The following is a 20,327-nucleotide window of genomic DNA, read 5'->3' as shown; positions in this document are numbered from 1 at the left end:
TTTCAAATATTTTCTCACATCCTTTCTCTCTTCCTTCTGGAACCCCTATAATGTGAATGTTTTGTGTTTAATGTTATGACAAAGGTCTTCCTTTCTTTTCAGTCTTTCTTCTTTATTCTTTTTCATGGCAGTGATTTCCACCATTCCATCTTGCATCTCACTTATCCAGTCTTCTGCATTCCTTATTCTGCTACTGAGTCCTGCTAGTGTATTTTTCACTTTGGTTATTCTATTTTTCATCTCTTTTTGTTCTTCAGATTCTCTAGCTTTTTATTAAACATTTTGTGTGTCTTCCTAGTCTGTGCCTCCATTCTTTTTCCAAGATCTTAAAACATTTTTACTATCATTACCCTGAATTCTTTTTAGAGTAGATTGCCTGCCTGTACTTCACTTAGTTGTTCTTCTGGGGATTTATCATGTTTCTTCGTCTGGAGCATATCCTTCTACTGTCTCATTCTGTCTAACTTTCTGTAATTGTGGTTTCTGTGTGCAGGTGGTGGTTCTTGCTTCTGCCGTCTGCCCCGGTGGATGAGGCTGGTCTAAGAGACTTTGGCAGGCCTCTTGGTGGAAGGGACTGGTTCCTACCCACTGGTGGTTGGAGCTGGGTCTTGTCCCCCTGGTGGGCAGGGCCGGCTGTGGGCTCAGGAATACTTTATAGGCAGCCTGTCTGCTGATAGGTAGGGCTGTCTTCTTGCCCTGCTGGTTGTTTGGCCTGAGATGTCCCAGGATTGGAGCCTGCAAGCTGTTATAACTGAAAGTTTGTACCTTTTGACCTCTTTCACCCATTTTTCTAATCCCTCATCACCACCACTGGAAGCACCAATCTGTTCTTTGTATCTGTGCGCTTGGGGTTTTTTATTAGTGTTAGTTTAAGTGAGATCATACAGTATTTGTCTTTCTCTTTCTTATTTCACTTAGCATGATGCCCTCAAGATCCATCCATGTTGCTGCAGATGGAAAGATTTCATTCTTATTTTTGGCTGAGTAATATTCTTCTCTGTGTGTGTACACCTCACCTGTTTATCCATTTATCTGTTGATGGACACTTAACTTGATTACATATCTTGGCTATTATAAATGCTACAGTGAGCATGGGGGTGGGGTGCAGATATATTTAGAATTAATGGAGGGTTTCTTTGGTTTTTGGTATAAATAGCCAGAAGTGGTACTGCTGTATCTATCTAGGTAGTTTTATTTTTAACTTTTTGAGGATCCTCCGTACTGTGTTCCATAGTGGCTACACCAGTTTACACTACCACCAGCTGTGCACAAAGGGGTTCCCTTTTTTCTACATGCTCACCAACACTTGTGTGTTCAGTAGGATGTGTTCTGACAGGTGTGAGGTGCTCTCCATTGTGGTTTTGATTTGCATTTCCCTGATGGCTAGTGATGTTGAGTGTCTTTTCATGTACTTGTTGATCCTTGTACCCCATCTGTGTATCTTCTTTTTTTTGTTTTTTTTTTTTTAATATATATATATTTATTTTTGGCTGTGCTGGGTCTTGTTGCTGCCTGAAGGCCCTTCTCTGGTTGCAGCGAGTAGGGGCTACTCTCCAGCTGCAGTGCGCATGCAGATTTCTCAGGCCGTGGCTTCTCTTGTTACCAAGCACAAACTCTAGAGTGTGCGGGCAGCTCTAGAGTGTTCAGGCTTTAGTAGTTGTGGCACATGGGCTTAGTTGCCCTGCGGCAGGTGGAATCTTCCTGGACCAGGGATCGAACTGGTGTCCGCTGCGTTGCGAGGCGGATTCTTAACCACTAGACCACCAGGGAAGCCCCTGTGTATCTTCTTTGGAAAACCATATATTGACATCCTCTGGCATTTTTGAGTTGAATTATTTGCTTTTTACTGTTGAGTTGTGTGAGTTCTTTTATATTTTGGATATCGACCGCTTATTAGGTACACAGTTTGCAAATGGTTTTCCCATTCCACACGTTGCCTTTTCACTTTGTTGATGATTTCTCTTGCTGTATTTTTGTTTGATGTACTCCCTCTTGTCTATATTTTCTTACGTTGCCTTTGCTTTTGGAGTCAGGTCCAGAAAATCAACACCAAAATCAGTGTCAAGGAACTTAGCACCTAAGGTTTTCTCTAGGAGTTTTATGGCTGCAGGTCTCACATTCTTTAATACGTTTGAAGTAGTTTTTGTGTATGGGGTAAGGTGGTGGTTCAGTTCCACTCTGACGTGGCCGTCAAGTTTTCCCAACGCTGTCTGTTGGAGGGACTGTCCTTTTCCCGTTGTATAGTCCTGGCTCCTTTGTCATAAATTAGTTGCCCACAGAGGCATGGGTTTATCTCTGGGTTCTCTATTCTGCTCCATTGATCTATGTGTCTGGTTGGGTTTTATGTCTTTATTTTGAGTTTACATTTTAGTAAGGATAGAAAATAACAGGTACGTAACTGAATGTAGACAGTAGCAGTGTTATAAATAATGTCTGTCTGTTTTTAATGCCAGTACCATACTGTTTTGGAGAAGGAAATGGCGGCCCACTCCAGCATTCTTGCCTGGAGAATCCCATGGACAGAGGAGCCTGGTGGGCTACAGTCCATGGGGTCACAAGGAGTTGGATGTGACTGAGCACACTGTTTTATCACTGCATTTTTTAATTAAGGGGTCTTTTGTGATTCCATACAGATTTTAGGATTGTATGTTCTGTTTCTGTGAAAAATGGCATTGGAACTTTGATAGGAATTTCATCAGATCCATAGATTGCTGAGTAGAATTGACACTCCAACAATACTCTTCCAATCCACCTGCGCAGATACCTCTCGTCTGTGCTGTCTTTACTCTCATCATTGTTCTCGGTGCACCAGTCTTTCACCTCGTTGCTCACATTGGTTCCTAGGTATTTTTTTCTTTTTGATGCACTTGTGAATGGGTTGTTTTCACAGTTCCTTTTCTGATAGTTCATTATTGGTGTATGGAAATGTAAGAAATTTTTGTATATTGATTTTGTATCCTTCAGCTTTACTAAATTCTTTTATTGTTGCTAATAATTTTTTGGTGGAACTTGAGGATTTTCTGTATATAATATATCATTTCCAACTACTGACAGTTCTACTGTTTCCTTTCCAATTTAGATGCCTTTTATTTCTTTTTCTTGTCTGATTGCTCTCACTGGGATTTCTAATACTTTGAGGCATAATAGTGGCAAGTATGGGCATCTTTGTCTTGTTCCTGATCTCAGAGAATAATGTTAGCTATAGGCTTGTCATGTATGGCCTTTATGTATGTTGAGGGACGCACCTTCCATACCCATTTTGTTGAGAGTTTTATCATAAATGGGTGCTGAATTTTATCAAATGCTTCTTCTGTATCTATTGAGATGATTATGTGATTTTTTTTCCTTCATTTTGTAAACACCTGGATAGATTTGTGACTGTTAAACCAGCCTTGAATCCCTGGAATAAACCTCACTTCATCACGTGTATGATCCTTTGTGATATTGTTGAACTTGGTTTGCTGATTATTTTGTTGAGGATTTTATCATCTATGTTCACAGTTAACGGTCTAATTAGATTTTCTGTTTCTTCATGATTCAGTCTTGCAATGCTCTGTGTTTCTAGGAATGTATCCATTACTTCTGTTGCCATTTGTTTGCCTATTATTTCTCTTAGTGTACTCTAATGAACTTTTGTATCTCTGTGGTGTCAGTTACCCCTCTTTCATTTATCAAATGAAATTTGAGCCCTCTTTTTTCTTAGTATAGCTAAAGGTTTGTGTGTTTTATTTATAGTTTCAAAGAACCACCTCTTAGTTTCATTTATCTTTTTATTGTCTTTTTAGTCTCTACTTCATTTATTTCTACTGTTTCTTGTTCCTTCCTTCCTTCCACTGAGTTTGGTCTTCATTTGCTGTTCTTTTTCTGGTACCTTGAGGTGTAAAGTTAGGGGTTTTTGAGTTTTTTTTTTTTCTTTAGGTATTTATTGCTGTGAACGTCCCTCTTAGAACTGCTTTTAATGCCTTCCACGAATTTTGGTGTGTTGTATTTCTGTTTTCATTTGTCTGATGGTGTTTTTGTTATTACTCTTTTGATATCTTTGTTAACCCGTTGGCTGTTCAGTAGCATGTTGTTTATTCTTCACATATTTGTGGATTTTCCAGTTTTCTCCTGCTTATTAATTTCTAGTTTCATATCATTGTAGTCAGAAAAGATGCTTAATAGGACTTTAGTTCAGTTGCTCAGTCATTTCTGGCTCTTTGTGACCCCATGGACTGCAGCATGCCAGGCTTCCCTGTCCTTCACCAAGTCCTGGAACTTGCTCAAACTCATGTCCATCGAGTCAGTGATGCCATCCAACCATCTCGTCCTCTGTCGTCCCCTTCACCTCCTGCCTTCAATCTTTCCTAATGCCTGCCTTCAGTCTTTCAGGGTCTTTTCCAGTGAGTCAGTTCTTCACGTCAGGTGGCCAAAGCATTGGAGCTTCAGCATCAGTTCTTCCAATGAATATTCAGGACTGATCTCCTTTAGGATTGACTGATTTGATCTCCTTGCTGTCCAAGGGACTCTCAAGAGTCTTCTCGAACACCACAGTTCAAAAGCATCAATTCCTCTGCAGTCTGCTTTATTTATGGTCCAGCTCTCACATCCAAACATGACTACTGGAAAAACCATAGCTCTGACTAGACAGACCTTTGTCGACAAAGTAATGTCTCTGCTTCTTAATATGCTGTGTGGATTTGTTATAGCTTTTCTTCCAAGGAGCAAACATCTTTCAACCTCATGACTGCAGTCACCATCTGCAGTGATTTTGAAGCCTAAGAAAAGACAGTCTGTCACTGTTTCCTTTGTTGTCCCATCAATTTGCCGTGAAGTGATGGGACGGGATGCCATGGTCTTGGTTTTCTGAATGTTGAGTTTTAAGCCAGCTTTTTCACTCTCCTGTTTCACTTTTATCAAGATGCTCTTTAATTCCTCTTCACTTTCTGCCATAAATGTGGTGTCATCCCCATATCTGAGGTTATTGATATTTTTCCTGGCAAGCTTGATTCCAGCTTGCACTTCATCCAGCCCAGCACTTCGCATGATGTACTCTGCATGTAAGTTAAATAAACCCAGTGATGGTATATATACAGCCTGGACATACTCCTTTCCCTATTTGAAACCAGTCTGTTGTTCCATGTCCAGTTCTAACTGTTGCTTTTTGACTTACATACAGATTTCTCAGGAGGCTGGTAAGGTGGTCTGGTATTCCCATATCTTGAAGAATTTACCAGTTTGTTGTGACCCACACAGTCAGAGCCTTTGGCATAGTTAATAAACCAGAGGTTTTCCTGGAATTCTCTTGCTTTTTCTGTGATCCAGCTGGTGTTGGCAATTTAATCTCTGGTTCCTCTACCTTTTCTAAATCCAGCTTGGACATCTGGAAGTTCTCATTTCGTGTACTGTTGAAGCCTGGCTTGGAGAATTTTGAGCATTACTTTGCTAGCATGTGAGATGAGTGCAATTGTGCGGTAGTTTGAATTCTTTGGTATTGCCTTTCTTTGGGATTGGAATGAAAACTGACCTTTTCCAGTCCTGTGTCCACTGCCAAGTTTTCCAAATTTGCAGGCATACTGAGTGCAGCACTTTCACAGCATCATCTTCTAGGATTTGAAATAGCTCAGCTGGAATTCCATCACTTCCACTAGCTTTGTTTGTAGTGATGCTTCCTAAGGCCCACTTAGGTGAGTGATCACACCATCATGGTTATATGGGTCATTAAGATCTTTTTTGAATAGTGTTTCTGTGTATTCTTGCCTGCTCTTCTTAACATCTTCTGCTTCTGTTAGGTCCATACTGTTTTTGTCCTAATTGTGCCCATCTTTGCATGAAATTTTCCTTTGTTTTTTTTAATTTTCTTGAAGAGATCTCTAGTCTTTCCCATTCTATTGTTTTTCTCTGCTACTTTGCATTGTTCACTTAGGAAGGCTTTCTTATTTCTCTTTGCTGTTCTTTGGAGCTCTGCATTCAAATGGGTATATCTTTTCTTTTCTCATTTGCCTTTCACTTCTCTTCTTTTCTCAGCTTTTGTAAGGCCTCCTTAGACAACCATTTTGCTGCTTTGCTTTCCTTTTTCTTGGGAATGTCACGAACCTCCATCCATAGTTCTTCAGGCACTCTTATCTATCAGATCTAATCCCTTGAGTCTGTGTCACTTCCACTGTAGAATCATAAGGGGTTTGACTTAGGTCATACCTGAATGGTTTAGCTTAACTTTCTTAAAGTTAAGCCCGAATTGTGCAATAAAGAGTTCATGATCTGAGCCACATTCAGCTCCCGATCTTATTTTTGCTGACTATATAGAGCTTCTCCATCTTTGGCTGCAAAGAACATAATCAGTCTGATTTTGGTATTGACCATCTGGTGACGTCCATGTATAGAGTCGTCTCTTGTGTTGTTGGAAGAGGGTATTTGCTATGACCAGTGCATTCTCTTGGCAAAACTCTGTAGCCTTTGCCCTACTTCATTTTGTACTGCAAGGCCAAACTTGCCTGTTACTCCAGGTATCTCTTAACTTTCTACTTTTGCATTCCAGTCCCCTATGATGAAAAGGACATCTTTTCTTGGTATTAGTTCTAGAAGGTCTTGTAGGTCGTCATAGAACTGTTCAGCTTCAGCTTCTTCATTATTACTGGTTGGGGCATAGACTTGGATTACTGTAATATTGAATGGTTTGCCTTGGAAATGAACAGAGATTATTCTGTCATTTTTGAGATTGCACCCAAGTACTGCATTTCAGACTCTTTTGTTAACTATGAGGGCTACTCCGTTTCTTCTAAGGGATCCTTGCCCACATCTGAATTAAATTCGCCTATTTCGGTCCATTTTAGTTCACTGACTCCTAAAATGTCAGTGGTCACTCTTGCCATCTCCTGTTTGACCACTTCCAATTTGCCTTGATTTATGGACCTAATATTCCAGATTTCTATGCAGTATTGTTTTTACAGCATTGGACTTTGCTTCCATCACCAGTCACATCCACAACTGGGTGTTGTTTTTGCTTTGGCTGTCTCTTCATTCTTTCTGGAGCTATTTCTCCACTCTTCTCCAGTAGCATACTGGGCACCTACTGACCTGGAGAATTCATCTTTCATTGTCATATCTTTTTGTCTTTTCATTCTGTTTATGGGGTTCTCAAGGCAAGAATACTGAAATGGTTTGCCATTCCCTCCTCCAGTCTACCACATTTTGTCAGAACTCCATCCTGACCTGTCCGTTTTGGGTGGCCCTACACAGTATGTTAGACAGGGCTGTCATCCTTGAGATCAGTTTGCTTAGCTTTCTGTGATTGTGGTTTTCATTTTGTCTGCCTTCTGATGGATAAGGATAGGAGGCTTGTGGAAGCTTCCTGATGGGAGGGACTGGATGTGGGGGAATCTGGGTCTAGTTCTGCTGGGTGGGGCTGTGCTCAGTATATCTTTAATCTAATCTTCTGTTGATGGGTGGGGCTGTGTTCCCTCCCTGTTGTTTGAACTGAGGCCAAACTGTGGTTGCAAACAATGGCGATAATGGCAACCTCCTTCAAAAGGACCTATGCCAGCATTGTTGTATTCAGTGCCCCTGACGCCACGGCAGGCCACTGTCAACCCACACCTCCACCGGAGACCCCTGGACTTCAGTCATCTTAAATTTATTAAAATTTTTTTGTGGCCTAACATAAGATCTGTCCTGGATAATGTTCCATGTGCACTTGAGAAGACTGTATCCAGGCATACCACAGAGATAGTGTGGGTCTGGTTCCAGACCACCACAGTAAACAAATATCACAATAAAAGGAGTCACATGAATTTTTGGATTCCCAGTGCACGTAAAAGTTATATGTAAACTATACTAGTCTACTACGTATGCAATAATAGCATTATGTCTAAAACAGTGTACATACTTTAAAAAACACTTCATTGCTTAAAAAAACTAACCATCATATGAGCCTTTAGCAAGTCATAAATAACATCAGTATTAGTAACATCAAAGATCACTCAGCACAGATCACCAAGACCAATGTAATAATGAAAAAGTTTGAAATATTGCAAGAATTACCAAAGTGTGACACATAGATGAGAAGTGGGTAAATGCTGTTGGAAAAATGGCTCCAGTTGAATTGCTCTATGTAAGGTTGCCACAGCCTTCAGTTTGTGAAGAACTCGACTGAGGTATTAAGCACAGTGAAACAAGATACAATAGAGTGAGACATGCCTGTATTCTGCTGCTTTGGGTGGAACATTCTCTATATCTCTGTAAAGTTCCTCTGGTCTAATGTGTCCCTAAGGCCATTTTCTGTCTGGATGATCTAGCCATTGACATAACCCTACTGTTACTGTATTGCTGCCTATATCTCCCTTCAAGTCTGTTAATACTTGCTTTATATATTTTGGTTCTCCTATGTTGAGTGCGTAAATGTTTACAAATGTTATATCATCTTTTTGGATTGACTCCTTTGTCATTATCTAATGCCCTTCTTTGTCTCTTAGTGCAGCCTCCGTATTAAAGTCTGTTTCGTCTGATAAAGATATCACTACCCCAGCTCTTTTGCTTTCCATTTGCGTGGAACATCTTTTTCCACCCCTTCTTTTTCAGCCTTTGTGTGTCCTTAAGTCTGGAGTGAGTCTCTTATAGGTAGCATACGGATGATCTTGTTTTTTTCTCCTGTCAGCCATCCTTCCATGTCTTTTAATTGGAAAATTTAGTTGATTTACATTTAAAGTAATTATTGATAGGTATGTTCTTAATGCTGTGTTACTGTTTTTTTGTGGCTTTTATACTTGTTTAGCTCTCTTACTTTGTAGTTTGATGACCTTTATCCTTGGGCTTCCATGGTGACTCAGACGGTAAAGAATCCACCCACAATGCAGGAGACCCAGGTTTGATCCCTGGGTCAGGAAGATCCCCTGGAGAAGGGAATGGCTACCCCCTCCAGTTTTCTTGCCTGGAGAATTCCATGAACAGAGGAGCCTGGTGGGCTACAGTCCATGGAGTCACAAAGAGTCGGACACAACTGAATAATTAACACTGTCACTTTCATGTTCAGATTACTTTATCATTATCTTTTGTATATCTACTATATAGATTTTTGCTTTGTCTTTATTATGAAGTTTACATATAACAATTCATATTAATAACAGTCTATTTTAAGTTGATAACTTAAATTTGTACCCTTTCTAAAGCTCTATATTTTTACCCTCCCCACCCACTTTTTGTTTGATGTAACATTTTACATCTTTTTGTGTATCCTTTTAACTAATTACCGTAGTCACAGATTTTTATTACTTTTTAAACCTTCACAATAGCATCATAAGCAATTAACCCACTACCTTCAATATATATTTATATTATGAGCATAAAACATGGAAGATTTATACTTTTATATGTTTTCTTGTTACTAATTAGCACCCTTTCTTTTCAGTTTAAAAAAGTCCCTTTAACATTTCTTGTAAGGCTGGTTTAGTGATGAAATCCTTTCACTTTTGCTTGTGTGGAAAACCATCTTTCCTTTAATTCTGAACAGTAACTTTGCAAGGTAGAGTATTCTTGGTTGGAAGGGTTTTTTTCTTTCAGCACTTTGAGATTCATTTGATATCTTGATTGTAGTGATGGCTTTACAGGATATGCTGATGTCAAAGTTAATCAGCTTGTGCAGTTTATGTGCTGTTAACATCAGTTAGATCTCAAAGCTGTCTTTACAATTTGGAGTGTAAAGAATGCAGACTGTTACCAGTATGCAAAAACTCAAGGACTACTGTTTCCATGAGCCCTTCCTGAGGTATCTACTAGAGAATAAGTTTTAGACCACAAAAATGGCTAGAAAGACATCCATATAAATAGAACTTAAGACTGAATGAGTCCTGGTCATGTGCTCAGCTAAGATAGATAGAGTATAACTATTAAAAAATGGTGTGCGGCACAAACACCTGGCGATCTAGACTTCTTAATGTTGGTACCATACATACAAAAACACCCCACCACCCCCCCAAAAAAAAAACTATGGGAGAATGGAGTTGTTAAGTTGCTGAGTCATGTCTGACTCTTTGCAACCCCATGGACTGATGCAAATACTACTAGTTATCATATTGATGGTATTATTATTCTGAGGCTGTTCTGCTGTGTGTTAAATGAAATAAAATGAATAATCGTCTATCAGTGAATATCCTTAGCACCAGAAGTACACTTGAAATAGTTTCTCACTGAAAAAATCCAGAGCTCTTTGGGAAATGGACAATCCCAGGTTTTGAGGCAGGAAAGGAACAAACATCTTGTTATACCAGATAGAAAAGAAATCAGTGACAGACATACTAAGGTTATATCAAAGGAGCCACCTTGAACAGGCTCACAATGCCAAAGATGGGCAGTTTGATTGTAAAAAGTTAGAATGATTACAATGAACTGAAACCCATCAAATACGCTTAAATCAATGCCTTCATCCTGACATTTATTTAGTAAAGAAGAATCAGTCATCTTTGAAGAAAGACGAAACTGGTTCAGAAGGGGTTAAGTGTTTATCCTGCCTTTCCTACCTGATCTGTACCCCTATGGGGAAGCAAATATTAATGAATGAAATTGCCCCTCTGTAGAGTATTCCCTGTAATAAATGACAAAGGAATAGAATGATAGTATCACCATTTTGTAATGCCCAGTGAATTAAAAGAGGCATAAATTATTGACATGGTAATAACATATAAAGAGAGACAGTCTGAGATCATATGCCTCCTGCTGAAGGAACACACCATACCCTGTATGGCGTATTTTCCTCTTGGCAAAAGGAACGAACCCAAATCTGATTAGTAAGATCACAGGGGGGAAATCTATAAATGAGAGGTGCAAGAAACATCAAAAAAATGTTTTTACTCACACTGGTCAAAATCAGTCAGTTCAGTTGCCCAGTCATGTCCGACTCTGCAACCCCATGAACTGCAGCACGCCAGGCCTCCCTGTCCATCACCAACTCCCGGAGTTTACCGAAACTCATGTCCATTTGAGTCAGTGATGCCATCTAACCATCTCATCCTCTGTCGTCCCCTTCTCCTCCAGCCTTCAATCTTTCCCAACATCAGGGTCTTTTCAAATGAGTCAGCTCTTTGCATCAGGTGGCCAAAATACTGGAGTTTTGGCTTCAAAATCAGTCCTTCCAATGAACACCCAGGACTGATTTCCTTGAGGATGGACTGGTTGGACCTCCTTGCAGTCCAAGGGACTCTCAAGAGTCTTTAATACCACAGTTCAAAAGCATCAATTCTTCTGCGCTCAGCTTTCTTAATAATCCAACTCTCACACCCATCCATACATGACCACTGGGAAAACCATAGCCTTGACTAGATGGACCTTTGTTGACAAAGTAATGTCTCTGGTTTTTAATATGCTATCTAGGTTGGTCACAACTGAATAAACATCATCAAAAAGTCTACAAAAAAATAAATGGTAGGGAGTATGTGGACAAAAGGAAAGAAACATCCTGCACTGTTGGTGGGAATGCAAATTGATGCAGCCAGTATGGAAAACAATGTGGAGACTCCTTTAAAAACTAAAAATAGAGCTACCATACATGGGATACACGTCCCTTTCCAGGGCATATATCCAGAAAAAGTGAAAACTCTAATCTGAAAAGATACACACACCTCATTGCTCATGGCAGCACTGTATTAGCCAAGACATGGAAACAACCCGAATGTCCATCGGGAGAGGAATGGATAAAGGTGATGTGGTGCATACATATACAGTGGGGTGTTACTCAGCCATAAAAAGAACAGAATGATGCCATTTGCATTGGATGGACCTAGACATTATTATAAAAATGAAGTCAGAGAAAGACAAACATCATATGATATCTCTTACATGTGGGATCTTAAAAATTGATGTAAAACACAGCCTCACAGACATAGAAAGCAAACTTATGGGACTTCCCTGGTGGTCCACTGGTTAAGACTCTGTGCTCCCAGCCCAGGGGGTGTGGGTTTGACCTCTGGTTGGGGAACTGAGATCCCATATGTGGCACAGCGTGACCAGAAAAAGGAAAACAAACTTATGGTTACTAAAGGGAAAAGGGGGAGGGAGGATAAATTAGGAATTTGTGATTAACATGTACACACTACTATATAACAATAATAACCAACAAGGAATTATTCTATAGCACAGGGCACTCTTTTCAGTATAATATTGATAACTTAAAATGGACAAAAATCTGAAAAACGTGTCCCTCTGCTGTACACCTGAAACTGACACAGGTCTTGCAAATCAACTGTATTTCAGTAAAAAAGAGAACACTGCAGTCAAGAAATACATGTATATTTTTAATGGCACAACTAAACTGGTGCCTCGGAATGCATATTTGGATGACAAAGGTGGTGAATAGAAATCAGAATAGGGTTTACTGTGGGGAAGAGGAGCTGTGATTCAAGTAGGACATAAGTGACAGGGCTTCTTGGGTAAATGGTCATTTTATTTTTTGACCTGGGAGTGATTACAGGAGTACTTCAGAGTAATTCATGAAACCATGTATTTACTTTGTGTGGTTTTCTGAAATCTGTGCCCTCCCTTCATATATTTGGAATATGTTCTGTTTTTTAAATTTCCTGAGAGTCCCTGCTTCCTACTTTAAATGCATGTTGCTGAAAAAGACACGCACCATAAGGAATCCTTGAAGGAGAGTTCTGGGTGGCTAATCCTTAGTTCGTTAAAAGAGCTGACCTGCATAATCCAGTCCTGAGAACTGGAGAGGAGATAATTGCCAACCTTAGGTCTGCAGAAGCAGTGTCCTGTTGCCGGGCCAGGGGGCAGAGTCGGCACGAGTCCCTCTCCTTACAGATTGGCTGCAATGCGGTCAGCTGGGCGCCTGCTGTCGTGCCTGGGAGCCTCATAGACCAGCCATCTGGGCAGAAGCCCAACTACATCAAGAAGTTTGCGTCAGGAGGCTGTGACAACCTCATCAAGCTGTGGAAGTAAGCGGGGTTGGGGATCTTATCTTCTTAAGGGGAATCTTCTACCCTGTCTACTGTCTACCATGACTCAACCTCAGTTCACCGGAAACAGAATCACCTTTTCCCCTCTGCCCACTGAATACTGTCTTCAGTCTTTCAGAAGACATCCTTTATTTAAAAAAAAAAAAGTCAAAAACTTGCCCTTTTCACAGGCGGTTTGACTCTTCCTAAATGCTATCATTTGACTCAACAAATGCTATCAGAAAGATGGAGTAGCTTCTCCACCCCTGTGGAGCCTTTGGGGTGGGGAGGGAGGTGAGGGAGTGGCGCCTGGGCTCTGCCTGCTGAATTCTCCCTCCCGTCTCTCCTGCTAGGGAGGAGGAGGACGGCCAGTGGAAGGAAGAGCAGAAGTTGGAAGCCCACAGTGACTGGGTTCGAGATGTGGCCTGGGCCCCCTCCATCGGCCTGCCTACCAGCACCATTGCCAGCTGCTCTCAGGTCAGTTCAGACCCACGCAGGCGTCCCACATTAGTTATTCTCGGGAAGTTCCATCAACCCTTACAGTCTCCTGGGGGAAGTCTTTGGAAGGGCAGGAGGCTGGCACCTGTGAACCACTGCAAATAAGAGAGCTTCTGGAGCCCACTCATCTCTCAGTGAGATCTTGACCAGAAGCCACAGTGGCTATCTTCTACTGAACCAAGAGGAAGACCAGACTCAGGACTAGTTCCTCTCCTGACCCTTTTATGGATAGGGATTGGAGCTACCCGGGCATCATTTTAAGAGTGTTCCCAAACAAGGACCAGGATCAGTGGGAAATCCTAAGACCTTGGGCTCGTCTCCCTGCTCATGCTTCCCAGACAGAAAAGACCCAGGACAAGCCTTTAATTACATGCAAGCACCTAAGATGAGGCTTCCCTGATAGCTCAGCTGGTAAAGAATCCACCTGCAATGCAGGAGACCTGGGTTTGATCCCCGAGTTGGGAAGATCCCCTAGAGAAGGGAAAGGCTACCCACTTCAGTATTCTGGCCTGGAGAATTCCATGGATTATACAGTCTATGGGGTCACAAAAAGTTAAACACAATTGAGCAACTTTCACTTCACTCATCTAAGATGAGGGGGCTTCCCTGGTGGCTCAGAATCAGCCTGCAATACGAGAGACCCCGAGTTCAATCCCTGGGTCAGGAAGATGCCTTGGAAAATGGCATGGCAACCCACTCCAGTCTTTTTACCTGGAGAATCCCATGGACAGAGGAGCCTGGTGGGCTACAGTCCATGGAGTCGCAGAGTCAGACAGGACTGAAGTGAGTAACACTTTCATTGAAGATGCAGGTTAGGCCAGGCCTTTTACATCATTTGAGCTATTCTTGTGTGTGCGTGTGTGCTAAGCCGCTTCAGTTGTGTCCTACTCTGGTGTGACCCTGTGGACTGCAAAGTGCCAGGCTCCTCTGTCCATGGAATCCTCCAGGCAAGACGGCTGGGGTGGCTTTGTCATGCCCTCCTGGAGGCTCCTCCTGAGCCTGTTGAGAGGACCAAGTATAAGAGGGTCAAATGACGTAAAAGATCATTTTGTTTTGGTTTGTTTTGTGTGTGTGTTTATTTTTGTGTGGTTTTTTTTTGGTCCCTTCTCATTCTCTGAGCTTCTTTTTAAACACCTATACCCATTCCACTGAGAAAGTACAGAGCTGCCGGAAACCAAAACCAGGAAGTGACTTGGCATATATGGGAGAGCCCCAGGGAAAATTTGAGAAATAGCAGTGCTGACAAAGTCCATACCTGAAACCTGTATGCGGAAAGGGGCCTGGAGGCTCCTGACCGACTTGAAGTGTGTTCCTGGGGTGAAGCGATACAGGCAAGGGTGCTGTGGGCCAGAAATTGGTTGTCAAAGCTGTAAACACCCAGGAGGTCTTTGGCTGTGGTTTGCCCTGATTCCCTCACCCTCCTCCTGAAAAGGTCCAGTACAGATACAGAGGGAGAAGATGGCACCGGGGAGGATTGTTGCCCCCGTCTCCTGACTCTAGCCTTCTTTTCCCAGGATGGTCGAGTGTTCATTTGGACCTGTGATGATGCCTCGGGCAATACATGGTCTCCCAAGCTGCTGCACAAGTTCAACGATGTTGTATGGCATGTCAGCTGGTCCATCACAGCCAATATCCTGGCGGTCTCAGGCGGAGACAATAAGGTCAGTTCAGTTGCTCAGTTCAGTTGCTCAATCTCGTGTGCGAGTCTGTGACCCCACGAACTGCAGCACACCAGACCTCCCTGTCCATTACAAACGCCGGGAGTCCACCCAAACCCATGTCCATTGAGTCAGTGATGCCATCCAACCATCTCATCCTCTGTCGTCCACTTCTGTTCCTGCTCTCAATCTTTCCCAGCATCGGGGTCTTTTCACATGAGTCAGCTCTTTGCATCAGGTGGCCAAAGTATTGGAGTTTCAGCTTCAGCATCAGTCCTTCCAATGAATATTCAGGACTGATTTCCTTTAGGATGGACTGGTTGGATCTCTTTGCAGCCCAAGGACAGTAAGGTATGTGCACCCTATCTCTGTGACTTGGCAGACAGGGCCCTGTTTTTACTTTGCCCAGTAGAGGGCGCAGTTGAGTCTTCCATCTAACCGCAGGCTTGGGAGGAGCCAGAAGGAAGACTTGAGCACGTCTATTATCGACATCATCGATCTTCCAACAACCTTAATCTTGCTCTCCGTCGCTATGAATGGATTATTCTAGGGACCGCCTAGAAGTAGAATTATAAAAGATTTGATTTTTTGTGGGTGGCTTGTTGTTGTTAATTGAGGTATGTAGCTGATTTACAATGTTGTGTTAATTTCTGCTGTACGGAAGAGTCATTCAGTTATACATCTTTCTTTCATGTTCCTTTCCATTGTGGTTTATTACAAAATACTGGATGTAGTTCCCTCTGTTCTGTGGTAGGACCTTGTTGTTAATCCATTCTGTGTATAATAGCTTCCATCTGCCAATCCTAAACTCCCAATCCGTCCCTCATGTAGACCCCATCCATCTTGGCAACCAGAAGTGTATTCTTTATCTCTGGGAGTCTGTTGCATAGATGAGGCAGTAGTCACGTGTGTGCCTTTTCCAATTATACTTTTCTGTGCTTATTCGCCAGAGACTGAAATGGCCCAATAATATATCTGTCTTTTATTTTGAGGAACCACATTCTATTCTCAGTAGAGGCTGTTACCACATTGCACTGCTATCAGCATCTCACAAGAGTTCCATTTTCTCTGAACACTCTTCCTGTGTTTGTTATTTCTACACCTTGATTTAATTTCTGATATTAGGTTGAACATCTTTAGTGTGACTTTTTTTTTCACTGCATTGTAAGTAAAATGTACCTTTTGAAATTGCCGTATTAAAAGTGGACCCTGTTTTCATGGTTATTACATTACCTACCCAAAGTCATTAATTGACAGCAGGTATCATTTAGAACCCAACACACCTTTCGAATATGACCTTTCCTTAAGCCCTGGATTTAAAGTACTTGTTATGGAAAACGGCAACAAGGAAGTAACGTTTCTTCTTGACCAACTGTGGTTACCGCAGCTTCCAGAAGCTTAGGAAAAGCCATATTCCCGGGATGTCAAGGGGACGGTATGTGCCAGCACACACACTGAAGGGCTTCCTTCTCCTTTCTTCCTCCTCTTCACCCTTCAGCACCCAAAATACCAACCCCTGCCGAACCCCAATACGTAGGGGGGTGGCCAGTGTGTTGAGTGTCTGGACAGACGCTAGAGATGGGAAGCCCTCCACCAAGAGCTGTGGAGACCCGGGACGTTACGGACCTCTTCCCTCCCAGAGGACTCGCCTCTTTGGTGCACTCAGTGGGTTTAGCACTCTGCATGTCCCACCCATACCTGCTGACTCTGGTGCCTTCCAGAGGGACCAGACACTCAGGTCCAAGAGGGCATCACTGCTGGCCCCTCCCTCCCAGCTCCCTCGGCCCCAGCCGCTGCAGCCTTGTCCCAGCCGCTCCAGCCTCATTTCCCAGCCAGCTCAGGCTCCAGGGACGGACATTGCCCCAGGTTTCAGAGGCCTCGTCTCAACACAGTAGACAGCACTGTTGCAGGCTTTCCTGTTTTCCTCTCTGTCTGGGAGTATTCTTGGTGTACAGTGTTGCGTCAGTGTCAGAACACTGGGTACTGGTCACCTAAACATATGCACATACATACCTGTGGTTTCTCAGATTCTTTGGCTGGATAGCTTAGGACACAGTGTCCACTGGAGTTCTCTCTGCACTGCAGTCGGTTCTTGTTGATTATTTTATGTGTGTGAATCCCAACCTTCTCATTTGTCTGCTCACTATACTGCACTAACACTTCTTGTTTTTTTCTTCACTGAGACTCTCTTTCTCTTTGAAGTTCACATCTAACACTATTCAGGTTACGCATATTATGGACATCACTAAATATTTGTTGGTCTGTATCTGAATTAGATGGTTCATGGGATCCTCTCTGGGTCCATCCACATGGCTGCAATTGACATTTTTTCCTTTGTTTCCATGGATGAGGAAATAATTTCAGTAAATCTGTACCACAGTTTTTACCAGTTCATCTGTCTTTTGTATTTGTTTATCATTTTCCTGTTTGTAAATGATGCAGAGGAGTTGGAGGTACAGTTATCTTTTGACTTTAGTTGTCTGCAGGCCCTGTACTCGAAGGAATCTTTCTCAGTTGACTATGGTACCTCGCTTTCTGAATTTTCGACCAACCTCCAAAGTGTTCTGTGTAGTAGGCCTACCAAGTTGCATTTCTGCCAACAGACTAGGAGGGTTCCCTTCTTCCTAGGTTCCCACTAGGACTGATTCTTTCACATTGCATAAGGATGGCCCTTGTTTGGTGTCAGGGGATTACTAGTTGGAGTTTCCTGTTGATTCTCTCTACTAATTGGGGAGTTACAGCATGTGTTTAGCTACCTAGGTTGAAAGCTGTGTGAGGAAAATACATCTCTGCAACTTGCTTCGGTAAAGTGGCCTGTTTAGAATTATTATCCGTGAGATGCCAGAGCATATTTCTTTTTTCTTTTTTGCTGCAGGGGATAACATTCCCCATCTGGTTTATTTATTTTTTAATTTATTTTAGTTGGAGGCTAATTACTTTATAATATTGTAGTGGTTTTTGCCATACATTGACATGAATCAGCCACGGGTGTACATGTGTTCCCCATCCTGAACCCCCCTCCCACCTCTTTCCCCATCCCATCCGTCTGCATCATCCCATTGCACCAGCCCTGAGCACCCTGTCTCATGCATTGAACCTGGACTGGCGATCTGTTTCATATATGATAATATACATGCTTCAGTGCTGTTCTCTCAGATCTTCCCACCCTCGCCTTCTCCCACAGAGTCCAGAAGACTGTTCTATATATCTGTGTCTCTTTTGCTGTCTCGCATATAGGGTTGTTGTTAGCATCTTTCTAAATTCCATATATATGCGTTAGTATACTGTATTGGTGTTTTGCCTTCTGGCTTCTTATCCATTTGTCTACTGATGGACATCTAGGTTGCTTCCATGTCCTGGCTATTATAAACAGTGCTGTGATGGACATTGGGGTACATGTGTCTCTTTCAATTCTGGTTTCCTTGGTGTGTATGCCCTGCAGTGGTATTGCTGGGTCATATGGCAGTTCTATTTCCAGTTTCTTAAGGAATCTCCGCACTGTTCTCCATAGCGGCTGTACTAGTTTGCATTCCCACCAACAGTGTAAGAGGGTTCTCTTTTCTCCACACCTTCTCCAGCATTTATTGTTTGTAGATTTTTGGATAGCAGCCATTCTGACTAGCATGAGATGGTACCTCATTGTGGTTTTTATTTGCATTTCTCTGATAATGAGTGATGTTGAGCATCTTTTCATGTGTTTGTTAGCCATCTATCTGTATTTCTGTCTAGTTCTTTGGCCCATTTTTTGATTAGGTCATTTATTTTTCTGGAATTGAGCTTCAGGAGATGCTTGTATATTTTTGAGATTAATTCTTTGTCAGTTGCTTCCTTTGCTATTATTTTCTCCCATTCTGAAGGCTGTCTTTTCACCTCACTTGTAGTTTCCTTTGTTGTGCAAAAGCTTTTAAATTTAATTAGGTCCCATTTGTTTATTTTTGCTTTTATTTCCATTACACTGGGAGGTGGGTCATAGAGGATCTTGCTGTGATTTATGTTGGGAAGTGTTTTGCCTGTGTTTTCCTCTAGGAGTTTTATAGTTTCTGGTCTTATGTTTAGATCTGTAATCCATTTTGAGTTTATTTTTGTGTATGTTGTTAGAGAGTGTTCTAGTTTCATTCTTTTACATGTGGTTGACCAGTTTTCCCAGCACCACTTGTTAAAGAGATTGTCTTTTCTCCATTGTATATTCTTTCCTCCTTTGTCAAAGATAAGGTGTCCATAGGTACGTGGATTTATCTCTGGGCTTTCTATTCTGTTCCGTTGATCTGTATTTCTGTCTTTGTGCCAGTACAATACTGTCTTGATGACTGTAGCTTTGTAGTAGAGTCTGAAGTCAGGCAGGTTGATTCCTCCAGTTCCATTCTTCTTTCTCAAGATTGCTTTGGCTATTCGAGGTTTTTTGTATTTCCATACAAATTGTGAAATTATTTGTTCTAGTTCTCTGAAAAATAGCATTGGTAGCTTGATAGGGACTGCATTGAATCTATAGATTGCTTTGGGTAGTGTACTCATTTTCACTATATTGATCCTTCCAATCCGTGAATATGGTATATTTCTCCATTTATTTGTGTCCTCTTTGATTTCTTTATCAGTGTTTTATAGTTTTCTACATATAGGTCTTTTGTTAGGTAGATATATTCCCAAGTATTTTATTCTTTTCGTTGCAATGGTGAATGGAATTGTTTCCTTAATTTCTCTGTTTTCCCATTGTTAGTGTATAGGAATGCAAGGGATTTCTGTGTGTTAATTTTATATCCTGCAGCTTTACTATATTCATTGATTAGCTCTAGTAATTTTCTGGTAGAGTCTTTAGGGTTTTCTATGTAGAGGATCATGTCATCTGCAAACAGTGAGTTTTACTTCTTCTTTTCCAATCTGGATTCCTTTTATTTCCTTTTCTGCTCTGATTGCTGTGGCCAAAACTATGTTGAATAGTAGTGGTGAGAGTGGGCACCCTTGTCTTGTTCCTGACTTTAGGGGAAATGCTTTCAATTTTTCACATTTGAGGATAATGTTTGCTGTGGGTTTGTCATATATAGCTTTTATTATGTTGAGGTATGTTCCTTCTATTCCTGCTTTCTGGAGGGTTTTTATTATAAATGGATATTGAATTTTGTCAAAGGCTTTCGCTGCATCTATTGAGATAATCATATGATTTTTATCTTTCAATTTGTTAATGTGGTGTATTACATTGATTGATTTGCAGATATTGAAGAATCCTTGCATCCCTGGGATAAAGTCCACTTGGTCATGATGTATGATC

The 20,327-nt window shown here is 41.6% G+C and overlaps 1 protein-coding gene across 1 annotated transcript in view; it reads left to right on the top strand.

Annotated features, from left to right (window-relative positions):
* Positions 1–20,327, top strand: part of SEC13 (SEC13 homolog, nuclear pore and COPII coat complex component) — a 41,865-nt gene that overhangs the window by 12,647 nt on the left and 8,891 nt on the right. Inside the window, exons 6-8 of the mRNA XM_065933888.1 lie at positions 12,775–12,908; positions 13,262–13,385; positions 14,921–15,067. Coding sequence (XP_065789960.1) covers positions 12,775–12,908; positions 13,262–13,385; positions 14,921–15,067 — 405 coding nt within the window. The remainder of the gene's footprint in view (positions 1–12,774; positions 12,909–13,261; positions 13,386–14,920; positions 15,068–20,327) is intronic.

The sequence above is a fragment of the Muntiacus reevesi genome, chromosome 4 (genome assembly GCF_963930625.1).
Source record: "Muntiacus reevesi chromosome 4, mMunRee1.1, whole genome shotgun sequence".
Classification (NCBI taxonomy): Eukaryota; Metazoa; Chordata; class Mammalia; order Artiodactyla; family Cervidae; genus Muntiacus; species Muntiacus reevesi.
Note: the sequence above shows the minus strand (reverse complement) of the source record. Positions and strands in the feature narration are given on the sequence as shown.